Raw genomic sequence first — 22,555 nt, forward strand, 5'->3', positions numbered from 1 at the left:
GGCACGATGGCATATACCAGAAAGATAACGCAACGTGTCACACAGGTCGCAGTGTACGTGCGTTGTTCGAAGAGCTACAGGGTGAGTTTGCCCTAATCACGTGGGGACCAGACTCACCGGGTTTGAACCCAATCGAGAAGCTGTGGAACAACCTCGATCGGGCTACTCGCTCCATGGATCCTTAACCGAGATACATGGCGCAGCTGGTCGCGGCACAGGAGTCCGCATGGCTCCACATCGCACTTTTTCGGATCTACTAAATGTCTTCCTGCACGTCTCGCAGATGACTATTCAGACATTTGACAGGTGGTCACATTAAAGTGACTCGAGAGTGCATTCGGATGTTATGACGCAGCGTTTGGCCAGACCTCATTCCAAGAACTTTAAGAAAGGCTGTCTAGCCGAGACAGGTATGTGTCAGCGTTGCTATGGGCGTTATAAATAAATTTAAAATTTTCGCCCATCTCAGTTTAGAATGCAGTCTTTGTCCGTACACTTTGTCCTGTGCTCTGTGGTTGCTAGAGAAACGTTCAGAGCCGATCTTAGTTGCATGACGAGCAATATCATCCCGTTCTCTCCGGTTGCTGGGGTGTGTAGACCTCTGCTTCAGCGAGCTACTGTTTCTGTAGTACACAGGAAGTTTGTTGCAATAATTAGTCCATGTACAGGTCAACAGCCTCAATATACATTACTGGCCATTAAAATTGCTACACCAAGAAGAAATGCAAATGATAAACGGGTGTTCATTGGACAAATATATACGCCAGTACTACGGTCGCAGGTTCGAATCCTGCCTCGGAGATGGATGTGAGTGAGGTCGTTAGGTTAGTTAGGTTTACGTAGTTCTAAGTTCTAGGGGACTGATGACCACAGATGTTAAGTCCCATAGCGCTCACAGCCATCTGAACCATTTATACGCCAGTATGGCGATGACGAATACACGCTTCCAGTGTGCGATGTCACCAGACACGGACGCGGCTATCATGATGCTGTAAACAGGACCTGGATTCATCCGAAAAAATGACGTTTTGCCATTCGTGCACGCAGGTTCGTCGTTGAGTACACCATCGCAGGCGCTCGTGTCTGGATGCAGCGTCAAGGGTAACCGCAGCCACGGTCTCCGAGCTGATAGTCCATGTTGCGACAAATGTCGTCGAACTGTTCGTGCAGATGGTTGTTGTCTTGCAAACGTCCCTATTTGTTGACTCAGGGAGCGAGACGTGGCTGCACGATCTGTTACAGCCATGCGGATAAGATGCCTGACATCTCACTGCTAGTGATACGAGGCCGTTGGGATCCAGCACGGCGTTCCGTATTACCCTCCTGAACCCACCGATTCCATATTCTGCTAACAGTCATTGGATCTCGACCAACGCGAGCAGCAATGTCGCGATACGATGAACCGCAATCGCGGTAGGCTACAATCCGACCTTTATCAAAGTCCGAAACGTGATGGTACGCATTTCTCCTCCTTACACGAGGCATCACAACAACGTTTCACCAGGCAACGCCGGTCAGCTGCTGTTTGTGAATCGGTTGGAAACTTTCCACATGTCAGCATGTTGTAGGTGTCGCCACCGGCGCCAACCTTGCGTGAATGCTCTGAAAAGCTAATCATTTGCATATCACAGCATCTTCTTCCTGTCGGTTAAATTTCGCGTCTGTAGCACGTCATCTTCGTGGTGTAGCAATGTTAATGGGCAGTAGTGCATCATCTAAATGACGAAACCATTCTAATGACCGTGTGCCGTCAATTTTATTCCTTTAATGCGCCAAGCACATAAATTTCATTAGTGGCCAAGTTCAGTTTTAAGCCACTTACGCAGTATATACCGAAAGTACAGTAGAAAAGACGCATTAGTGGCCAACACCATGTTAACGTAATGCAATTGCTGTTTAAATTGATTTCATGATAATTGAGATGCACGTGTCAATTTTAAAAAATTTTTTCGTGTTATGTAATGATAGGCACGTTCCCACACATACATATGAGGAAGAGACAAGCAAAGACGGACATGTCCATTAAATGTAGTTTTTCACAATCAAAATAAAACTTATTTCAGTCATATGTGTGTATTAAGGTAATATACTGCAATACAAACGCCTTTGATATTCCGTCAATGTCCTGTTCAGATCTGTAAATCAAATCTAGAACGAGAATAGTCCTTAATACACATTTAAATATGGACATATTCTCCTTTGCACGAACCATTTGGACGAGTTCGGCTTTGAATGATTTTCAGAAACCAATATCTTGTGTTTTCGAAATAACTTACATCATATTGTATTAGGTTGGTGCACGAGTTCATAGTGCTTTACCGTAAGCTTAATAAACACAATAGATACACATCACAGAGACACTAGTCTTCAGTGATGTATTCTCGTTCACTATTTACAACAGTCTGCCAACTCTGGGGTGACTTTTAGATTCCGCAACTGTAGAAATCACTTGGTGTTTATGCGAAGAACTCGTGGAACCACGTTCAGAGCGCATTTTTAACCGGAATGGGAGTTCCTTGAAGAGTGTTCGATAGACAGCGGAAACGGCGAGGGTGCAAGATCAGGTGAATTAGGTGGGTGCGGATTGACTTGTCAACCCAACTCCTGTACAGTGCTTTTCGTCAGTCTAGCACGATACGGGCGGGCGTTATCGTGGAGTAGCATAGCTTCAGGCGGTCTTCCTGGTCGTTGTTCTTGGACTGCGTCTGCAAGACTTCTCTTAGCTGTTGATAATAAATTTTAGCTGTGATGAATACATCTCGAGGAAGCAATTCGTATTACACCATACGGTCGCTATTCCATCGCATAATACGAGGGTGAATGAAATGAAAACCTTAAATTTGTAATAACATATCGAAATTTCGCGCCGTTTTCCCGTAAGTTGGTAAGTGTGCTACAAACAGCGTGCAGAATGGCCTGTAGATGGCAGCATAGTGCAGATGCATACATACCGTTGCAGTATCAGTATAAAGATGGCCGCCCTACTTGCGACTTGCACCAGGGAAGAACAGTGCAACATTATCTTTTGTGGATGCGCATAGGATTCTGTGCGGTGAGTTGCTGCTTTGTCTGGGTTCTACCATTCCTTTATTTTCCTTTTGTTACCATAAAGACATCATTCTAGTCACCAGTAACAGTACAAGATGGGAATGGTCGGTGTTGTTCACGAGCCAATTGATGTCGAGCAAGGAGGATGCACATATGGCCACCTACTTATTTTTGTGCTGATGGCCTAGAGCATACGGTAACTATACAGCTAATTTTTGAACCTTCCCCAATGCATGCTGATCTCGAGTACAGTGACGTGTATCACTTGTGGAGTAGTGAGTTTAAACGGTCTTCATCAAGCCCCGTAGGCCTTCCTGAACGTGAAGAATCGCTAACGTCAAAACGATCCTGCTTAAAACGAGAAAACCATTTTCTTGCCGTGCTCTGCCTAATGACATTATTCTCTAACAAGGCGCAAATATTTCCGGCTGCCACAGCTGATGTCACCCCTCTTTTGGTTTCAGACAGAAGAATACGTCGGAAATGTTCTGATTTCTCCACTTGGTTCTCTGTTTTCTAGCTTTCACAGCTCCACTCACTATCTCGAAATGACAGAACGACAGTATGTAAACTCTAACAGAAACCGTAAAACAACCGTAATACCAACATGCAAAATAAAAAGACTACGAACTTATGCACCCACCTAATATAATGCTTTCCACACTGTACCATATTAGGTATTTGGAACAATGTAGTGTGTGATGTCGAGGAAAAAATTCAGTGTTTTACCGAAAGTTCTTATTTCGTTGTTGCTTCACAATTATCACCAAAAAGAATATAATGATGTAAAAATGACATTAACTATTACTATAAAGATTCTTTGAACTAACTGTTACACATGAACTTCAAAACCAGAATCGTCTTCTAATCTACCACAAGCAATTTCTTTTGCCTTTGTATTGAACAACAAAGGTATATCAATGATGGATGTATACCAAGTTAAGTCCTATTGATTTCGCTAGTCTTGTCGCAAAATAGTTTATATAAACCACCAATATCTTTGTTCTAGACATCTGAGAGTGGATGGTGGAGAAGTACAGGGTGATTCAAAAAGAATACCACAACTTTAGGAATTTAAAACTCTGCAACGACAAAAGGCAGAGATAAGCACTATCTGTCGGCGAATTAAGGGAGCTGTAAAGTTTCATTTAGTTGTACATTTGTTCGCCATTTCAGCCAATAAAGTTTTTGGTCCCTTTTTCTTCGAAGGTGCTACTGTAACTGGACTACAGTATCTGGTGATGTAAGAGAATTGGCTGTTCCCTCAGCTCGAACAAGAAGCACAACAATTCATATTTCAGCAGGATGGAGCGCCACCACATTGACACTTATCTGTCCGTAACTACCTGAACGTCAACTACCCGAGGCGATGGATCGGCCGCCAGGCAGCCCGTGACAGAGCACGTCATCACTGGCCTCCAAGAAGCCCTGATCTTACCCCCTGCGATTTTTTCTTATGGGGGTATGTTAAGGATATTGTGTTTCGGCCACCTCTCCCAGCCACCATTGATGATTTGAAACGAGAAATAACAGCAGCTATCCAAACTGTTACGCCTGATATGCTACAGAGAGTGTGAAACGAGTTGGAGTATCGGGTTGATATTGCTCGTGTGTCTGGAGGGGGCCATATTGAACATCTCTGAACTTGTTTTTGAGTGAAAAAAAAACCTTTTTAAATACTCTTTGTAATGATGTATAACAGAAGGTTATATTATGTTTCTTTCATTAAATACACATTTTTAAAGTTGTGGTATTCTTTTTGAATCACCCTGTATTTCAGCTCATGGTTAAGGGAAGAGTTCCATAATGGTCCATCTGCGTTTCTAAAGAGACTTTTGCTCTTTTACATCTTGCTGGAACCTCTAGAATGCAACTGCCTATATACATCAGTATGAGGGTTTCCCACAGCTTCGTATTTTTATATGAAAAATCGCTTTATTTCACTTATGTGATCTAGATGTCGTAGGCCTTTACATAGAAGTCTTACGTCTATCGTTCTCCAGTCTTTACCGGGTATTTTTACATTCCTCTTTTGTTACAACTGTTGCCTTTTTCTTAGAAGTTTCTCTATTCTTCAGGAAATGCGATCAGCGTGTAAGAAATAGAAATAATTATTAATATTAGTACTTTGCAATGTTATTACAAGGTATCACAAAAGCACAAACTGATGCCAACAGCTGCTTTGCGCGGGAACGTCTGGCCGTGAATGGAATGGAAACCACATGAGTTGAATCAGCGTCTGCTATTGACCATAATGGACTAGTTCCCTTTTACACGAAATGTCCATGTGGAGAGGTTCGTGCTTATTCTGAACCATGTATGTTCACAGCCTTTTATCTTGCCACATGTTCGATTTTACTTAAATTGTGTTATATACTTAGATTCTGCTGATCCTGTATGTACCGTTCCATTATGTATGTCATTTATTTTAAATTGTAGATATGTTTCGATTTGTGTGTCACCTACTAATTTTTTTATTATTATTTGATTTCCCCCCCCCCCCCCCCCCCCCATGCCACATGTGGCCAAGTGGTAGGTGGGCAGGGTGGGGACTGTCAGGGGTACAGCAACCCGCTTTTCAGCCAAATGACAACAACCACTAACTGGGAAGAAAAACAAGAAAGGTGAGAACAGAATGAAAGTTTTCATGTATTCAAGAGATTTGACTTCTTGCACTTGTAGCTAAAAAAAAGAAGCTCTTTCCTCTCACTAGAAACTTGAAGCCCTTCGATAGAAAGTCTGTTGTCAAAGGGGAAAGATTGACTGGTGAGGAGGGTAGGAAGGTGGTGGTACAATGATGGAGGAGTGGAGCATAATATCGATTGAGTAGAAGTGGCTGTTGGGACAAAAGAGGCGGTGGAGTTGAGGGGGTACTGATGAGGATGAAAGTTATTGGGAAAAAGGGGCAGAGAAAGACAGGCAGACAGGGAAAAAAGGGGGTAAGGAAATATGAGGAGGGGAGGCAGAGATAGCCCTGATGAGGCGGAATGGGTGGGGTAGACTTAGGATGGGTAAATGTTGCGGCAGAGTCCATGACCTGAGAAGGGAAGGAGGCTGGAGTTTCTTTGGGAGAGAATGTTGAGGGTGTGTAGGTGTAGTGTTGGTGGGATTTGTTGGTAAAGGCATGGCAGCACGCAAGGATTGGAAAGTAGAGGGGAGATTTTAGGATTATTAAAGTTTGCAGAGGGGGCAGATTGCTGAGAAGTGTTCAATGTGAGTGAGGAGAGGCAGGAATTTGATGAACTGGTAAATGACCCTTGCGGAGTGCATGTTGGAGGGACTTGGGTGGGACACAGATCAATGTAACTTTTGCATAGCAAAAGATGGGTCAGCTCAAGTTTTGTAGATATGGAGGCGTTTTCGTGTTATGCGTCAATGGGAAGAGGAATCGCTGGCAGTTGGTGAAAATAAGCTGTGTTTGGTCAAGGCCACCACGCGGCCGTGGCGTACGTCCTACCAGTCGTGCAGGCGGGATGAGGTTCTCCTCACTCGCCTCCGCATCGGGCACAGTCCTTTAACGCATGGTTTTTTGCTCCGGCGGGAGGACCCCCCAATCTGCAGTGCTTGTGGCGTCCAGATTACTGTCCGCCACATTTTACTTGACTGTCCTTTATTCTCTGACCAGAGGGTGGTGGTTTCCTTGCCACCGGATTTGCCCTCTATTTTGCAAGACGACGCAACGACTGTGGTTAAGGTCTTACGGTTTTGTGTCCTGTCCAATTTGTTGCCTCGGATTTTAAGGAGAGGATTTTAATGTGCTGCTGGGTGACTGGCTCACCCAGGTTTTAGGTAAGAGGTCCGCCAGTCACGATTACCTACTTGTTTCACTTCTATTTCTGTTCTCTTTTCCTTGTGTTTCCTTTCCTTTTTAGTGCGTTTCTTTTCCTCTTGTTTTGCCTCTGTATGTGAGGATTTGGAACTGCGTCAGGCCTGTGTCTTTTAGCCGTTCTCCTTGTTTGCTGTCCGTCTTCGTCCCTTCACCGCATGTGCTCCTGTTTCTATGTGTTTGGGCGCTGGTGACCACGCTGTTTAGCGCCCGAAAACCTCAAACCACACACGCACACACACACACACACACACACACACACACACACACACACAGAGTGAAGAGTGCAATGCTCAAGTTCTGTCAGTTAGTAGTTTTGGCCTATTTGGGCTTTCCATTGGATGGTTAGTAGGTGAGGTTTCCACAGTAGTCGGCAGTCGATTTTTAGTCCAAGTTATTTTAGTGTATTAGTTAGCTGGATAGGATGGTCATACATGGTGAGGTAGAGGTCGTGGAGATGGAAGTTGTGAATGGTGTGTCCTACGATTATAGCCTGGTTTTTTTGGAAGGGTTGACCTTGAGGATCCATTAGTTACATCAGGTGGTAAAGTGGTTGAGGTGGATTTGGAGGGATCTTTGATAATTCTGGAATTTAGGACAGAGAGCAAGGAAAGTGTTGTTATCAATATAGTGAAGGTGGTGGACTGGTGGGAGTGGTTTAGGCGTTTCGAGGAGCTAGAGGGGAACAAAGAGGACAGGGCCTTGGGTCACACCTGCTGTGGAACAGATGGTGCAGGAATTGGTGTTGTTAATGGAGACAAAGGATGGGCGATAAGAGAGAAAGGATACATTCAGATGGACATAATTAAGTAGAAGTGCGTAAGTCTAGAGTTTGAAAAGGAGACTGGGATGCCATACACGATAGTAGGCTTTCTCTAGATCGACTGAGACAAACATAACAGATTTTCAGGTGTTTAGTTGGTGGTATAGTAGATGGGTGAGGGTTAGGAGCTGGTCATCATCAGAAGAGAATGTCAGACAAAAGCCGCACTGGTTAAAAGGAAGGAGGTGATGTTTTTTCAGGTGTTGAGAATGCTTCAGAAGAGGAGGAATTCGAAGACCTTGCTAAACACTGAGGTGAAGTATATGGGGCGGTAGGAGGAGGTATCAATAGAGGATTTGTGCGGTTTGAGGAAAAGTAGGATTTTTGTAGGGGTGTAAGGGGTAATGCCATCCTCACCTGCTTGTGGTGCACCCTGCTTTAGACTGACTAAGATCTGGCGACCAAGTGGTTCTCGTGATAAGGGGTCTCCCCCTCTCTCTTGGCAATAGCAGACTGAGATTGGGGCATTCTTTTGCCCTAGAATTGGGAAACTAGTTCGAAAGACGGAGGAACCATGAAGATGGTCAACGGCCTAAGAATGTAGAACATACCGGACAACGACTACATGAAAGACCTTCTGGCATGTCCTAGTAATCATCATGGCAATACCTATGGAGAAATTAGCTTCTGGAGTAAGTTCCTCAATCAGATCTTTGGGAGTAACACTAATGCATACAGACACGAAGAAACTCAAATGCCAAGAAAAAATAAAAGTGGCAATCTGGAATGTAAAATCAGTGAGTCAAGGAAGGAAAATACATAACACAATTCGAGAAATAGATAGCATGGGCACAGAGATACTTGGAGTTAGCGGGATGCGATGGCCAAACATAGGAGATATTTACACAAATGGACACAGAGTACTATACTCAGGAAGAGCAGATGGCAAGCACCAACTTGGAGTCACTGTAATACTAGCAGAGAAACCAGCAATGTCTGAAAAATCTCATACCTGTATCAGTCTGTATAATGTTATTGCAGCCAAGTGGTAGCCCTAGTGATGTAAATATAATACAAGTGTATGCCCCTTCAACGGACAAAAAGGATAAAGAGACGGAAGAATTTTATGATAATATAAATGGAATTTTGAGGAAATTTAACAATATGAGTTAACAGTTGTGCTGGGAGATTGTAATTCGAAAGTGGGGGAAGGTAGAGCACCAGACATGGTGGGACCATTTAGATTAGGAGAGAAGAATTCCAGAGGGGATAATCTTGAAAGTTTTGGGGTGTCAAATGATCTAGTGATCATGAATGCCTGGTTTAAACTTTCACGTAGTAGACTGTACACATCCAAGTCTCCAATGGACAGCCCTGGGAAATGTGTGAGAAACCAGACTGATTTCTTACTAGTAAATAAAGGTTTCAGGAATAGATGTAAATCAGGAAAAACATTACCAGGAGATGTAAACTCTGATCACACACCACTTGTAGGGGTTTTTAAAGTCAGAATGAAGAGAGTGAAGAGAAAGAAAAAGCAAATCTGCAGTTTGAGGAAAATGAAAGACCTGATACTAAAACGGAATATACAAACGGAACTCAACTTAGCTATTAATAGAGAAGACATTCCAAGCAATGTCAGTTTGGCAAAAAGACAAAAGATAAGGTACATGAAACCAGCGATGAAGGAGAGGAAGTCATGGATGACGGATGCGGTACTGAGTCTAATGGAAGGAAGAAATAGGAGAAATCCAAGTGAATGCAGGAAGATAAATAAGGCAATCAGAAGAAAAATGAGGGAAGCACAAGAAAATTAAAAAGTGGAGCAGTGCAAGGAAACAGAGTTTTATCAAAGTAAATATGATAGTTGCAATGTACACAAGGAAGTCAAATAAATAACAGGGAAATACAGGGAAAGAATGTTTTGACGAAGGTCGCATATTACTTTTTTCAGTGCTTTCTTTTTCTTTATGAGATGATGTGTTAGAGTATGTGTCTTATGTGTGGTTAGTTTAGATACTTTTGAGTGCTGGGGTTACACATTAGGCAGGGGAATCTGTTATCTTGATTTATCCTTAAAATACCTACTTCTCTTATGCATGACAACAGGTATTTAAACATGTGTGACCCAAGGTCCAACCTCCACATTGCACCAATCTCCCCCCCCCCCCCCAACCCTGGTAAGGTGTAGTTCATGCCTAGTGTAATCCTGTCTACTGACGCACAGTGTTGGCTTCCATCAGTGTCATTCCTATCACTTCACTCATCGCTCGATTTGTTTCGAAAACGCTCATGGCCTGGTATGGCGCCCCTACGCTTCCAATCCATTGAGGGCCTACACCTCGCCCATGGCTACTACCCAACAGCAGAACTTCCTTCTTCCTAACATTCCTAGGCTTCCTCATCTCGGTTGAAGTTTGCTCCACATTTCCCGCTCCTAGTCCTACCTTGGGCTCTTCCCCACTTAATCCTGGCGGTGGTGGATACCTGTTTTTAGTGTCGATGATTATTAGATCACGTTCTCTTTTCCCTCACTTCCTACCGACTACAGTTCCCAACTACCCTCCTCTGGTCTATCTCCATTGTACTTCCTGAAATTGTGTCTAAAGGACAGAGATTTTCTCTTCCTGCTCCTTGATCAATATGTTCCTGCTGCATACTCTGCAGTTCTAGGAGAGAGCCTCTTATATTTTCTCAATGTTTATCCACTACATCCCTCACCCACTCCCTACAGAAAATGGTTCCTACAAGATTGGCAACAATTCCCCCTACTCACCAACATATAACAGCACCCACATTTCCCACTCTTGGACAGTTTCTAAAGATGAATTAAGTTTAACCTTAGAGAATGGTTGAAATGGCTCTGAGCACTGTGGGATTTAACATCTGAGGTCATCAGTCCCCTAGAACTTAGAAGTACTTAAGCCTAACTAACCTAAGGACATCACACACATCCATGCCCGAGGCAGGGTTCGAACCTGCCACCGAAGCGGTCTCGTGGTTCCAGACTGAAGCGCCTAGAACCGCTCAGCCACACCGGCCGGCCCTTAGAGAATGCATTAGTTCATGAATGACACGAGTTTGGCTGTCTGTAAACAAAAACGACGCTAAAATATTTTGAACATATGCAGCTGTTTTCGTATCGATTTATGGGTTTAACGACATAAGAATAAGTTAAGAGTTGCTTTTTTTTAAAGAGAATTCGCGTTACAAAGATATTTTGGCTAGGTTTTTAAACGTTTAGAGGTAGGAAAATTTAGGTCTAGATCGTTTCTTCCCAACTAGGAAATAATTCGAAATGTTTTCAGAAATACGATTTAGAAATGCTCAATTCCACTTCGATGATAAGAGTGGGCACTATTGAAACTAGCAATTTCTAAGTTATTCAATCTACCCCTTAAGACTTCGTCACATTTAAAAAGTTTCTAATCTATTATTGTCTGAACTGTTTCTGCTCTATTATTGTCCGCGCTATCCAGGTCTCTCTTGTTTTCAATGGTACACTCCAGACGAATATCCTTACAAGATGCTCATAACACTTAAATTTATATTCGGTGCTAACAAACATACAATTTCTATAAACGCTTATCAAGCTGTTAACAGTACGTATTTTACATTCTCTTTAGTTCGACCATGATGAGTTATTTTGCTGTCAAAAAGGAAAACTCATCTACTACTAGCATTACTACCTCGCACTGGGTGACTGATGACTGGAGAACGGCATTAGACCATCACCACCAAAGCCAAAATTGTTCCATTATCACGATATTTTACGATGTAAGAAATTGAAGATATTTCTTTCTGTTCATCCCTTGTGGTTTTAAGTGGATGTAAAATTTGTTATTCACTTACCATTCTTCGCCTCCAGCTTGTAAGAGATATCGGCGTTAATACTGATGTCACCGTCGTGTGCTACCACAGTCGCTGTCTGGAACATCAACAAATCGTATTATTAATCGAATGACTTGTAAACTGAGATTTAACATTAGCTGAGAGCTAGACCATATGAAACCTATTGTTTTTATATGTAGGGTAACCTAGTGTTGAACTGTAATATTTTGAGGTCTACAAGCCAAAAAATAAAAATCTGTAAGAGTCTGAGACGCTCTCCTAACCGATGACCACGCTGTCTGGTCTCCTTCCCCAAAACCAACCAACCAACCAACCAACCGCTCTCCTACGAAAGGATTGTATTTCACAATCTTCGTGTTTGACGTCCCTGAAAATCTGTGGCCAAGGTGACAATCTCGATCCAGTAACTTCGGTCTTGAATCTTTGCGAAGCAATTATCTTTGAACAGTTCCTATCGTAGCCTTCCATGATCGCATCACGTTCGAAATTTGCCCCCGACATGTAAGGGTTTAGCAAACGCATTTCGGTGTTACTACTTATTATATTATATTCTAAGTAGCGATGACATTTTCACTCTACAACGGAGTGTACGCTGATATGAAACTTCCTGGCAGATTAAAACTGTGTGCCGGACCGAGACTCGAACTCGGCACCTTTGCCTTTCGCGGGCAAGTGCTCTACCAACTGAGCTACCCAAGCACGACTCACGCCCCGTCCTCACAGCTTTACTTCTGCCAGTACCTCGTCTCCTACCTTCCAAACTTTACAGAAGCTCTCCTGCGAACCTTGCAGAACTAGCACTCCTGAAAGAAAGGATATTGCGGAGACATGGCTAAGCCACAGCCTGGGGGATATTTCTAGAATGAAATTTTCACTCTGCAGCGGAGTGTGCGTTGATATGAGGCAAAGGTCGTGAGTTCGAGTCTCGGTCCGGCACACAGTTTTAATCTGCCTGCGCTGGTGTACTCAACGACGAACCTGGGAGCACGAAACGTCATTTTTTCGGATGAATCCAGGTTCTGTTTACTGTATTATAATGGTCGCATCTGTGTTTGGCGGCATCGCGGTGCACGCACATTGGAAGCGTGTATTCGTCATCACCACACTGGCGTATCACCCGGCGTGATGGTATGGGGTGCCATTGGTTACACGTCTCGGTCACCTCTTGTTCGAATTTGACGGCACTTTGAACAGTGGACGTTACATTTCAGATGTGTTACGACTAGTGGCTCTACCGTTCATTCGATCCCTCCGAAGAAGAATGATGCACGACTGCATGTTGCAGGTCCTGTACGGGCCTTTCTGGATACAGAAAATGTTCGACTGCTGCCCTGGCCAGCACATTCTCCACATCTCTCACCAATTGAAAACGTCTGGTCAATGATGGCCGAGCAACTGGCTCGTCACAATACGGCAGTCACTACTCTTGATGAATTGTGGTATCGTGTTGAAGGTGCATGGGCAGCTGTACCTGTACACGCCATCCAAGCTCTCTTTGACTCAATGCCCAGGCGTATCAAGGCCGTTATTACGGCCAGAGATGGTTGTTCTGGGTACTGATTTCTCAGGATCTATGCACCCAAATTGCGTGAAAATGTAATCACATGACAGTTCTAGTATAAAATATTTGTCCAATGAATACTCATTTATCATCTGCATTTCTTCTTGATGTGTCAATTTTAATGGCCAGTAGTGTACTAATATCTGAGTATCCTGTATGTGAAAAACGACTGAAAATAAGTGATTGTTGGTGTTGCTTAATTCTGAATGCAACAAGATGTATAGAAATACTGTGGGTTTCATTGAAATCACGGGAGGTAGTTAGTATTGCATTTATGAAAACCGCCATAATGTTTGATTTGTTTTAATTCAAAGTGTTTGTGCTTTAAAGATTAACTGCATTAAATTCTGTTAGTGAAAATTATTGGTTGTATAAATGGCAATAAGACTGCACGTTGTCTTGAGGTTAGTTAGAGTGTAAATGCAATTAAAGTCATACTTAAGAACCTGTATGAAAAATCACTGGCATTAACTGTTTAAAAATCCATGCAAGGCGAGTGAAATTTGTGGAAAAGTAAAACCTAAATTTGCATCTACCAAATATTCTCCGAAAAGTGTGTTTAGTTGGTTTTAGTGTATTGGTCAGTTTTACTAATTGCATTATGAAGTAATTCCAGAGTTTTGTGTGCTTTGTGTAGTAAAAATTGGAATGACAGTTTGAGGGCCCCACCTAAGTCTTTGCCTATGAAAGATAAACTTAGATTAATTGCTTTTATTCATAAAAAGAGAAACCATATTGCTTCGTAGTGAGTGTAAAAATCCTATTGCCAATGACTTTTAATTATCATTGTACTATATCAAAAGTAACTAACGAAACAGGACTATATCCATGTCCATTTTTGGTTTAGTAGTGTCTTTCACAACATTTGATCATGAGATAATTTATATATAACGAAGCATTACTGTGGAGAAGAGATAAAGTGTCAGTAGTTCTTGTGAGAGCTTGCACATTCTATTTATGACTGCTAGTATTCGCTGTATCACTTGTCTTATTATTGCAGAGTTTCATTGCACTTCTCTGGGAAAGAAGTAATGGTAGCTTTCCTTTACCAAAACTTAATACAGATTCTTTAAAAGTAATGTTTCATATTACTATGCCTAATTAGATCGGAGACCGTATTTTATTTCATTTTAGTAAACTTGGTTACTTAAGAAATTTTCCAAATTTCAATCTTTAGGTTCTGCAAGAGTTATCACACTACTAGCTTAACAGCTCATGCATCAAAGGTACTTACAAGAAAAATGTACAGAAGAGTGGAAAAGAAAATTGAGGCTGTGTTAGATGACTATCAGTTTGGCTTTAGGAAAGATAAAGTTACCAGAGAGGTAATTCTGACGTTGCAATTGATAATGGAAGCAAGACCAAAAAAAAAATCAAGACACGCTCGTAAGATTGGTCGACCTGGGTAAATCATTTGACAATGTAAAATGGTGCAAGATGTTCGAAATTCTCAGAAAAAAGGGTAAGCTATAGGGAAAGACGGGTAATACATAATATGTACAAGAACCAAGAGGGAACAATAAGAGTGAAAGACCAAACGAAGCGCTGAGATTAAATACGGTGTAAGACAGGGATGTAGTCCTTAACTAATACTGTTGAATCTATACAGCGAAGAAGCAAAGACATAAGTAAAAGAAAGGTTGAAGAAAGGAACTAAAATTCAAGGTGAAAAGACATCAGTGCTAAAATTCGCTGGTGACGTTTCTATCCTAGGTAGAAGTGAAGAGCTACAGGACGTGCTTAATGGAATGAATAGTCTAATGAGTATAGAACACGGTCTGAGAGTAAATCGAAGAAAGACGAGAATGATGAGAAGCAGCAGAAATGGGAACAACGAGGAACCCAATGGCAGGATTGGTGGTAACGAAGGCAGCGAAATAACCTATGGCGGTCGGAGCAAGGCGGACGTAAAAAGCTGAATAGCACTGGCCAAGAGAAGTCTACTACTACCAAACATAAGCCTCAATATGAGGAAGAAATTTCTGAGAATGTACGCTTGGAACACAGCATCGTATGATAGTGAAACATGAACTGTGGGAATACCAGAAGAGAATCTAAGCATTTGAGATGTGATGCTAAGGAAGAATAATGAAAATTAGGTGGATTGTTAAGGTAAGGGATGGGGATGTTCTCCGAAGAATCGGCGAGGGAAACAGTAGGTGGAGAAGGGACGGAATGGTAGGACACGTGTTAAGACGTCAGGGAATAACTTCCATGGTACTAGAGCGAGCAGTAAAAGGTAGAAACTGAGGAGAAAGACAAAGATTGGAACACATCCAGCAAATAATTGAGGACGTAGGTTGCAAGTGCTACTTTGAGATGAAGAGGCTGGCACAGGAGAGGAATTCGCAGCGGGCCATAAGACGTCACTGAGCGGGACTAAGCTGATAGGAGTCGCCCAACTTGCCTTTCGCGCAATCGTCACTCAGGCCCTGTTTGGAACGTTCCAGGGGTGCCATTGCATCTCAGTACGAAAGCTCGAGTGTTTCATTCTAAGCAACGCGGCTTGTGAAACGAGAAGATTTTGTTGATGGAGACATAGTACTACAAAGACTGCATCACTCAATGAAGAATGTTCTCAAAATTTATGAGACTGATGCATAAGTTCGTGGTGTTTCTGTTTTGGATGTTATTGTTGCTATGGGTTTATTTACCGATTGTCATTTTTTACTTGTAGTTCACTGTTGATATTTGAGTTTACATACTGTCATTTTGTTATATGGAGCTAGTGAGCGGAACTGTGGATGCTAGAAAATGGAGTGCTGTGACAAACCTTTTGTATTTCCTTTATGTTTTCGTCTTCTTTAAAGGTAAAGAGAGAAGATGAAGCGGTAGCTCATCACAGAGCCTATGCCTACCATCATGTGTTTTTTGACTTTCAGTTGTTAAAAAACAGAGGATTTTTTCTGGTACCAGTAGGAGGAAGGAAGGATTCGCGCTCAGCTAGTGAACGAGTGAGAAGCACGCCATTTTAGCGAGTAATTGTAGACCGCCATTTTGGGGTCGCTATGAATAAGTGAGGAGTATGTATTTCATATGTGCACCGTTTAGAAAAATACACTATTGTTTTATTAACAGAAAGGTCGTGTGAGTTGTTATTTCAAATAGTACAATAATTACAAGAACTGAAGCCCACCTGTGTACTTTGGAAAATCACAAAGATCCGATAAGCTTAATGGGAACACGGTCAAGACTTCAAAGGTGAACACGGCGACCAAACGTAACATTATAAAGAATGGTAAGCACAAATCTACAGCGGGGAAAGAAACTACTTCGCCCTGCCAAATAATATGAACTAATACGAACTTATTTCCAGGCATAGCTCAGCTTATTGTGCTTGTCATTCATGCCGAAAAATTAATCTCATTAATTCAATACATTTTAAAAAGCCACGCATTTTATTATCATCTATTCCATTATTTTATTATATTATAGTGCCTAGTCAAGAAACTCTAACATATTCGACATATTCTTCTGTTTGAGTTCAATAGAGGCTTGAGAGCAGCGGAGGGAGCCAGAAACATTTGTGCCGTGTATGGGGATAATGCCATTGCACAGAGCACAGCAAGAAAATGGTTTTCTCCTTTGAAGGAGAATCGTTTTGACATCAGTGACTCTCCACGTTCAGGAGGGCCTTCAGGATTTGATGAAGATCATTTAAACGCATTAGTCCACAATGACCCACGTCAGTATGCTCGAGAACTAGCAAATGTGACGAACTGTGGTCACTCACCCCCGTGCGACGTCTGAATGCAATGGAGAAGGTTAAAAAATGGGGTGTTTGGGTACCGCTTGCTCTAAGCCAAAATCACAAAAATCTGCGGGTGGCGTATGTGCATCTCGGCTTGCTCGTCATCAATTGTCGCGTGAAGAACACTAGCCATTCCTATCCTGTATAGCTACTAGTGGTGACAAATGGTGGCTTTATGCTAACATAAGGAAAAGAAAGGAATTTTTGAGCCCAAACCAAGCAGCAACTCTCCATAAAAAGACTTGCTCACGCCAACAAAAAAAATCATGCATCTGGTGGAACAGCGACTGTGTGATGTACTAGAGATTGCTTCCCCGAGGCGCAAGCATCACTGAAGACATTTAATGACAAAAACTAAGACGTCTTTCGGACCCAATCCAAAATTAATGACCAGGAAGGCTGCGTGAATTGATGTTGTTGTTGTTGTGGTCTTCAGTCCTGAGACTGGTTTGATGCAGCTCTCCATGCTACTCTATCCTGTGCAAGCTTCTTCATCTCCCAGTACTTACTGCAACCTACATCCTTCTGAATCTGCTTAGTGTATTCATTTCTTGGGCTCCCTCTACGATTTTTACCCTCCACGCTGCCCTCCAATGCTTAATTTGTGATCCCTTGATGCCTCAGAACATGTCCTACCAACCGGTCCCATCTTCTTGTCAAGTTGTGCCACAAACTCCTCTTCTCCCCAATTCTATTCAATACCTCCTCATTAGTTATGTGATCTAACCATCTGCCAGCCAGAATGGCCGAGCGGTTCTAGGCGCTACAGTCTGGAACCGCGAGACCGCTACGGTCGCAGGTTCGAATACTGCCTCGGGCGTGGATGTTTGTGATGTCCTCAGGTTAGTTAATTTTAAGTAGTTCTAAGTCTTAGGGGACTGATGACCTCAGAAGTCCCATAGTGCTCAGAGCCATTTGAACAATTTTTTCTACCCATCTAATCTTCAGCATTCTTCTGTAGCACCACATTTCGAAAGCTTGTATTCTCTTCTTGTCCAAACTATTTATCGTCTAGTTTCAGTCCATACATATACTTACAGAAACGACTTCCTGACACTTAAATCTATACTCGATGTTAACAATTTTCTCTTCTTCAGAAACGCTTTCCTTGCCATTGTCAGTCTACATTTTATATCCTCTCTACTTCGAACATCATCAGTTATTTTGTTCCCCAAATAGAAAAATTCATCTATTACTTTGTATCATTTCCTAATTTAATTCCCTCAGCAACACCCGATTTAATTCAACTACATTCCATTATCCTCGCTTTGCTTTAGTTGATGTTCATCTGATATCCTCCTTTCAAGACACTCTCCATTCCGTTCAACTGCTCTTCCAAGTCCTTTGCTGTCTCTGACAGAATTACAACGTCATCTGCGAACCTCAAAGTTTTTATTTCTTCTCCATGGATTTTAATTCCTACTCCGAATTTTTCTTTTGTTTCCTTTACTGCTTGCTCAATATATAGATTGAGTAACATCGGAGAGAGGCTACAACCCTGTTTGACTCCCTTCCCAACCACTGCTTCCCTTTCACGCCCCTCGACTCTTATAACTGCCATCTGGTTTCTGTACAAATTGTAAATACCCTTTCACTCCCTGTATTTTACCCCTGTCACCTTCAGAATTTGAAAGAGAGTATTCCAGTCAACATTATGCTACTTCACGATAACGCCGGCCCTTATCCTGCTAGGATAACAAAGAACACTGCATAGGAGTTGGGAAGTCATTCTGCACCCACCTTAGTCACCTGGTCTTGCACCCTCAGATTTTCACCTTTTCGGCACTCAAACGAAGAACCTTCAAGGAACTTACTTTTACGGATGAATTTGCGCACCGAACATGGCTCGGCGAGTTATTCGTCTTAAAACCACGTGTTTTATACAGTTGCGGAATGGAAAAGTTACACAAGCGTTGGCAGACTGTTGTAAATAGTGAAGGAGAATGTATTACTGATGATTTAAGTCTCTGTTATGTGTATCTGTTGTGTTATTAAATATATGGAAAAACCCTACGAACTTATGCACTAACCTTATTCTTACACGTCAAAGCTTCAAATCGTGATAATTATATTATTCAATTTGACACTAAGAGCGGCTCCCCATTTCCAGAACGATGTGTGAAAGTAAACAGTGACTAATTGGTCGTGATGAAAACAGGATCATGTGAGGGCGAATAGATCAGGTGGAAAGATATAGCTAATTACTAAATCTAGTGATTTACTTACTTGAGGGTCTTTCTCATTGATGCTCATAGACGGCAGAAAACTATCCCACACTGGAGGTGTATCAGGGAGGTCGATCACGTCCACAACATACGATATCGTCGTTTCATTGACTCCATCCTGGAAAAAACAATGACCAGCTCAGTTTTCTTACGGAAGAGACTCTCTAGTCTACTGATCGCAAACGCTGCAGTTAACTGCATTCTTCCACAAATGCCATCGTTCTTACTTTATGTAAAGGTGACTGAGTTGTATGGCAACAAACACCATTCCTGCGTTATTGTCAACTAAATATTTACCACCTAACTTCATTGTAAAAGTCGGACAACAGTGATGTATGAAAGTAAACGACATCAGTTATATGTAATTTAGGCACACACTATCTCGAGAACCTGAGATATCTTATACGTAAAAAAATAACTTAAAATACACTATCTCATCAAAAGTACCCAGAACCCAATTAGTGAACGTTATTATGGTGTAGGTCCACCCTTCGCCTTTGCGATGACTTGGGGAGTGTTGGGGACAATTATTTCAGTGACGCGTTTGAATGTCGGTGGAGGAATGGAAGCCCAGAATATCTCATGAACTGAAACCAGGGAAGGTAGCGGTGGTCTCGATTTATCTGTTTTGCTACTCAGACAGAATCCGATGATTAGTCCACTTTCGAAGTCACTGGCCTCTGCTGACCGCAACCACACTTCTACTGACCACGCAGTACTACCGCCTCCTCTCATTCTGGCGGGGGAGACGTGAGGACAGTTCCTGCTCCTCCAATATTTTGGAGAGGCACAGTGATGTCAGGGTGGCTTCAGGGTGTGGTGAGTCATCGGGTATGACTTCAGGTCGCAGCTGGTAATGGTACAGGACAGTACGTCATGGGCACGGGATGTATTGCCTCTCGTTCAACCCTATCATGGTGCTATTTTCCAGCAGAACAACGCTCGCCCACACGTGGCACCTCTCTCTACAGAACTCTTACCGACAGGCTCCGTGCATGCATACAGGTCAGAGGAGGTGTGACGTCATGCCAGTAAGTGGTATCATACTGCGAAGTTCCTTGTAAACTTATTTCGAAGTTGTAGTCACTGAAATAGCATCAAACACGCTCTCAACGCTTGAAGTTTCATTTCCTTTCCTCCTTCCCTTCTGCGTGCTCACTTTTTGTGTCAAGCAGTGTATATGCTTCGTCGGAAATTTCTTTTCTGCGGTTCTCCAACATAAACTGCAGGTATCCGTACACCTGGACACAAGTGATGTGGAAGGAGCTCTTCCTGGGAATATTCCCTCACACTGTTTCTCTATGTATGCCATAACAAACAGAGGATTTAATAATAGCGCACGGCTGAGTCGAACTATTCTACGTTTGGTAAAATTTGCGTACAGTTGGGTAATACTGACCGTTCGTCTTTTATCATACACCTGATTTATGCAAAAGTTCATGTTTGGCATATGCATTCTTACTGGTGTCGCAATTTCTGCAAACAGCAGCAGCAGCACTCGGTCTTCAGGCCACAAGTGGCCCATCGGGACCATCCGACCGCCGTGTCATCCTCTGCTGAGGATGCGGATAGGAGGGGCGTGTGGTCAGTACACCGCTCTCGCCGGCCGCTGTGGCCGAGCGGTTCTAAGCGCTTCAGTCCGGAACCGCGCGACTGCTATGGTCGCAGGTTCGAATCCTGCCTCGGGCATGGATGTGTGTGATGTCCTTAGATTAGTTAGGTTTAAGTAGTTCTAAGTTCTAGGGGACTGATGACCTCAGATGTTAAGTCCCATAGTGCTCAGAGCCATTTGAACCATTTGAACACCGCTCTCCCGGTCGCTATGATGGTTTTCTTTGACTGGAGCCGCTACTATTCGATCGAGTAGCTCCTCAGGTGGCATCACGAGGCTGAGTGCACCCCGAAAAATGGCAACAGCGGATGGCGGCCCGGATGGTCACCCACCCAAGTGCCGGCCACGCCCGACGGCGCTTAACTTCGGCGATCTGACGGGAACCGGTGTGTCCACTGCGGCAAGGCTGTTGCCTAATTTGTGCAAACGCTGCCCGTATATTTATTATCTTTGGTCCCACAGTATTATGGCTCAAAGCCCTCTTTGCCATGTGCAAACCAGATTCAAAGAAATCCTCTGCATTGTTTGCTGTGCAAGCAGTATCATGTAACTCCACTATCAGCTCTTTCCCTCCGACAACTCGTTCGTGAACAATATTCCAATGCGCATTTCTAATCGATTTCAGCACAATTGTGTTAACCGCTTGCAAATGGTTAATCTAACTGTTGCTAGAATCTTTCCATCTCCTGAAAATACGAGACTGAAGACCTCAGATGTTAAGTCCCATAGTGCTTAGAGACATTTTTGAAAATACGAGTGTTGAATGAAAAGTAATGCCTCCACCTTCGTTAATTGGGTTTGGATAGGAATATTTTAATAAATCAAACGCAGAAATAATCCTTAGAATGTGATCTTCAATTACCAATATTCACTTTTCTACATAATCACCAGCCAACTGGATACATTTCAGCCAACGATGAACAAGTTTCCTGAAGCCATCACGGAAGAAGTCAACACTCTGTTTCCGCAGCCACAGTCTCACAGTTCTCTCGGCGTCTTCATCAGAAGCATACTGAAGTCTCCGCGGATCGTCTTTCATTATCGGGAAAAGATGGAAGTCAGACGGTGCTAAATCTGCACTGTATGGAGGACGCCGTACGTTGGTGAGATTTAGTCTCTGGAGTTCTGCTGTGGTGACACGTGAAGTGTGTGGTCTGGCATTATCATACTGCAGGAAAACATTTCCGTTTTCCTTTCGGACCCTTGTTAGCCGTCGTTTCAGATTTCGCAGCGTTGCGATGTATCGCTCTGAATCAACATGGATAACACCATCTGCGTCCCAGAACACTGTGGCCATGATTTTTCTAGCTGAGGGCTGCGTCTTGAACTTCTTTTTCTGGGGCGAGTCTTTGTGTCGATATTCCATAGGCTGACGTTTCGTCTCCGGGTCGCAATGGTGTACCCACGATTTGTCTCCTGTCACAACGAATGGAGAAAGGTGTCACCCTAATTCTCCTAACTGCGAGAGGAGTTCCTAGCAAATTTCAAGTCTGTGCACTTTCATTTCAGGAGTCAGCACCCGGGGTACCCATCGTGCACAGATCTTCCGATAGCCAAGCAAAGCAATAATGTGACCCACACGTTCTTGTGAAATGCCGATTGTGCTTGCAGTTTCTCTCTGAGTGATACGACGATCGTCCTGAATCAGTCTGTCAACATTTTGCTTGTGAGACTCGGTGGTTGTTGTCACAGAACGTCCAACTCTTTGTTTGTCACGCAGGTCAGATGTTCCCACCTCAATATATTTAAACTTACTCGCTCAACGATACACAGAACCCACATCAACACGATCACCATAAATTGCTTTCATCCTCTGATGAATCTCCTTTGGGGTGACACCTTCTCCTGTCAAGAATTCAGTGACTGCACGTTGCTTAAATCGCATTGACCGACCTTTGCGCAGGTTTCCACACTTTA

At 42.9% G+C, this 22,555-nt stretch overlaps 1 protein-coding gene across 1 annotated transcript in view; it reads right to left on the reverse strand.

Annotated features, from left to right (window-relative positions):
• The window catches only part of LOC124803347 (cadherin-87A-like), a 146,356-nt gene that overhangs the window by 44,724 nt on the left and 79,077 nt on the right, over window positions 1-22,555 (reverse strand). Inside the window, exons 6-7 of the mRNA XM_047264533.1 lie at window positions 19,028-19,144; window positions 11,490-11,565 (exon numbers count right to left, since the gene is read on the reverse strand). Coding sequence (XP_047120489.1) covers window positions 11,490-11,565; window positions 19,028-19,144 — 193 coding nt within the window. The remainder of the gene's footprint in view (window positions 1-11,489; window positions 11,566-19,027; window positions 19,145-22,555) is intronic.

The sequence above is a fragment of the Schistocerca piceifrons genome, chromosome 6 (assembly GCF_021461385.2).
Source record: "Schistocerca piceifrons isolate TAMUIC-IGC-003096 chromosome 6, iqSchPice1.1, whole genome shotgun sequence".
Lineage (NCBI taxonomy): Eukaryota > Metazoa > Arthropoda > Insecta > Orthoptera > Acrididae > Schistocerca > Schistocerca piceifrons.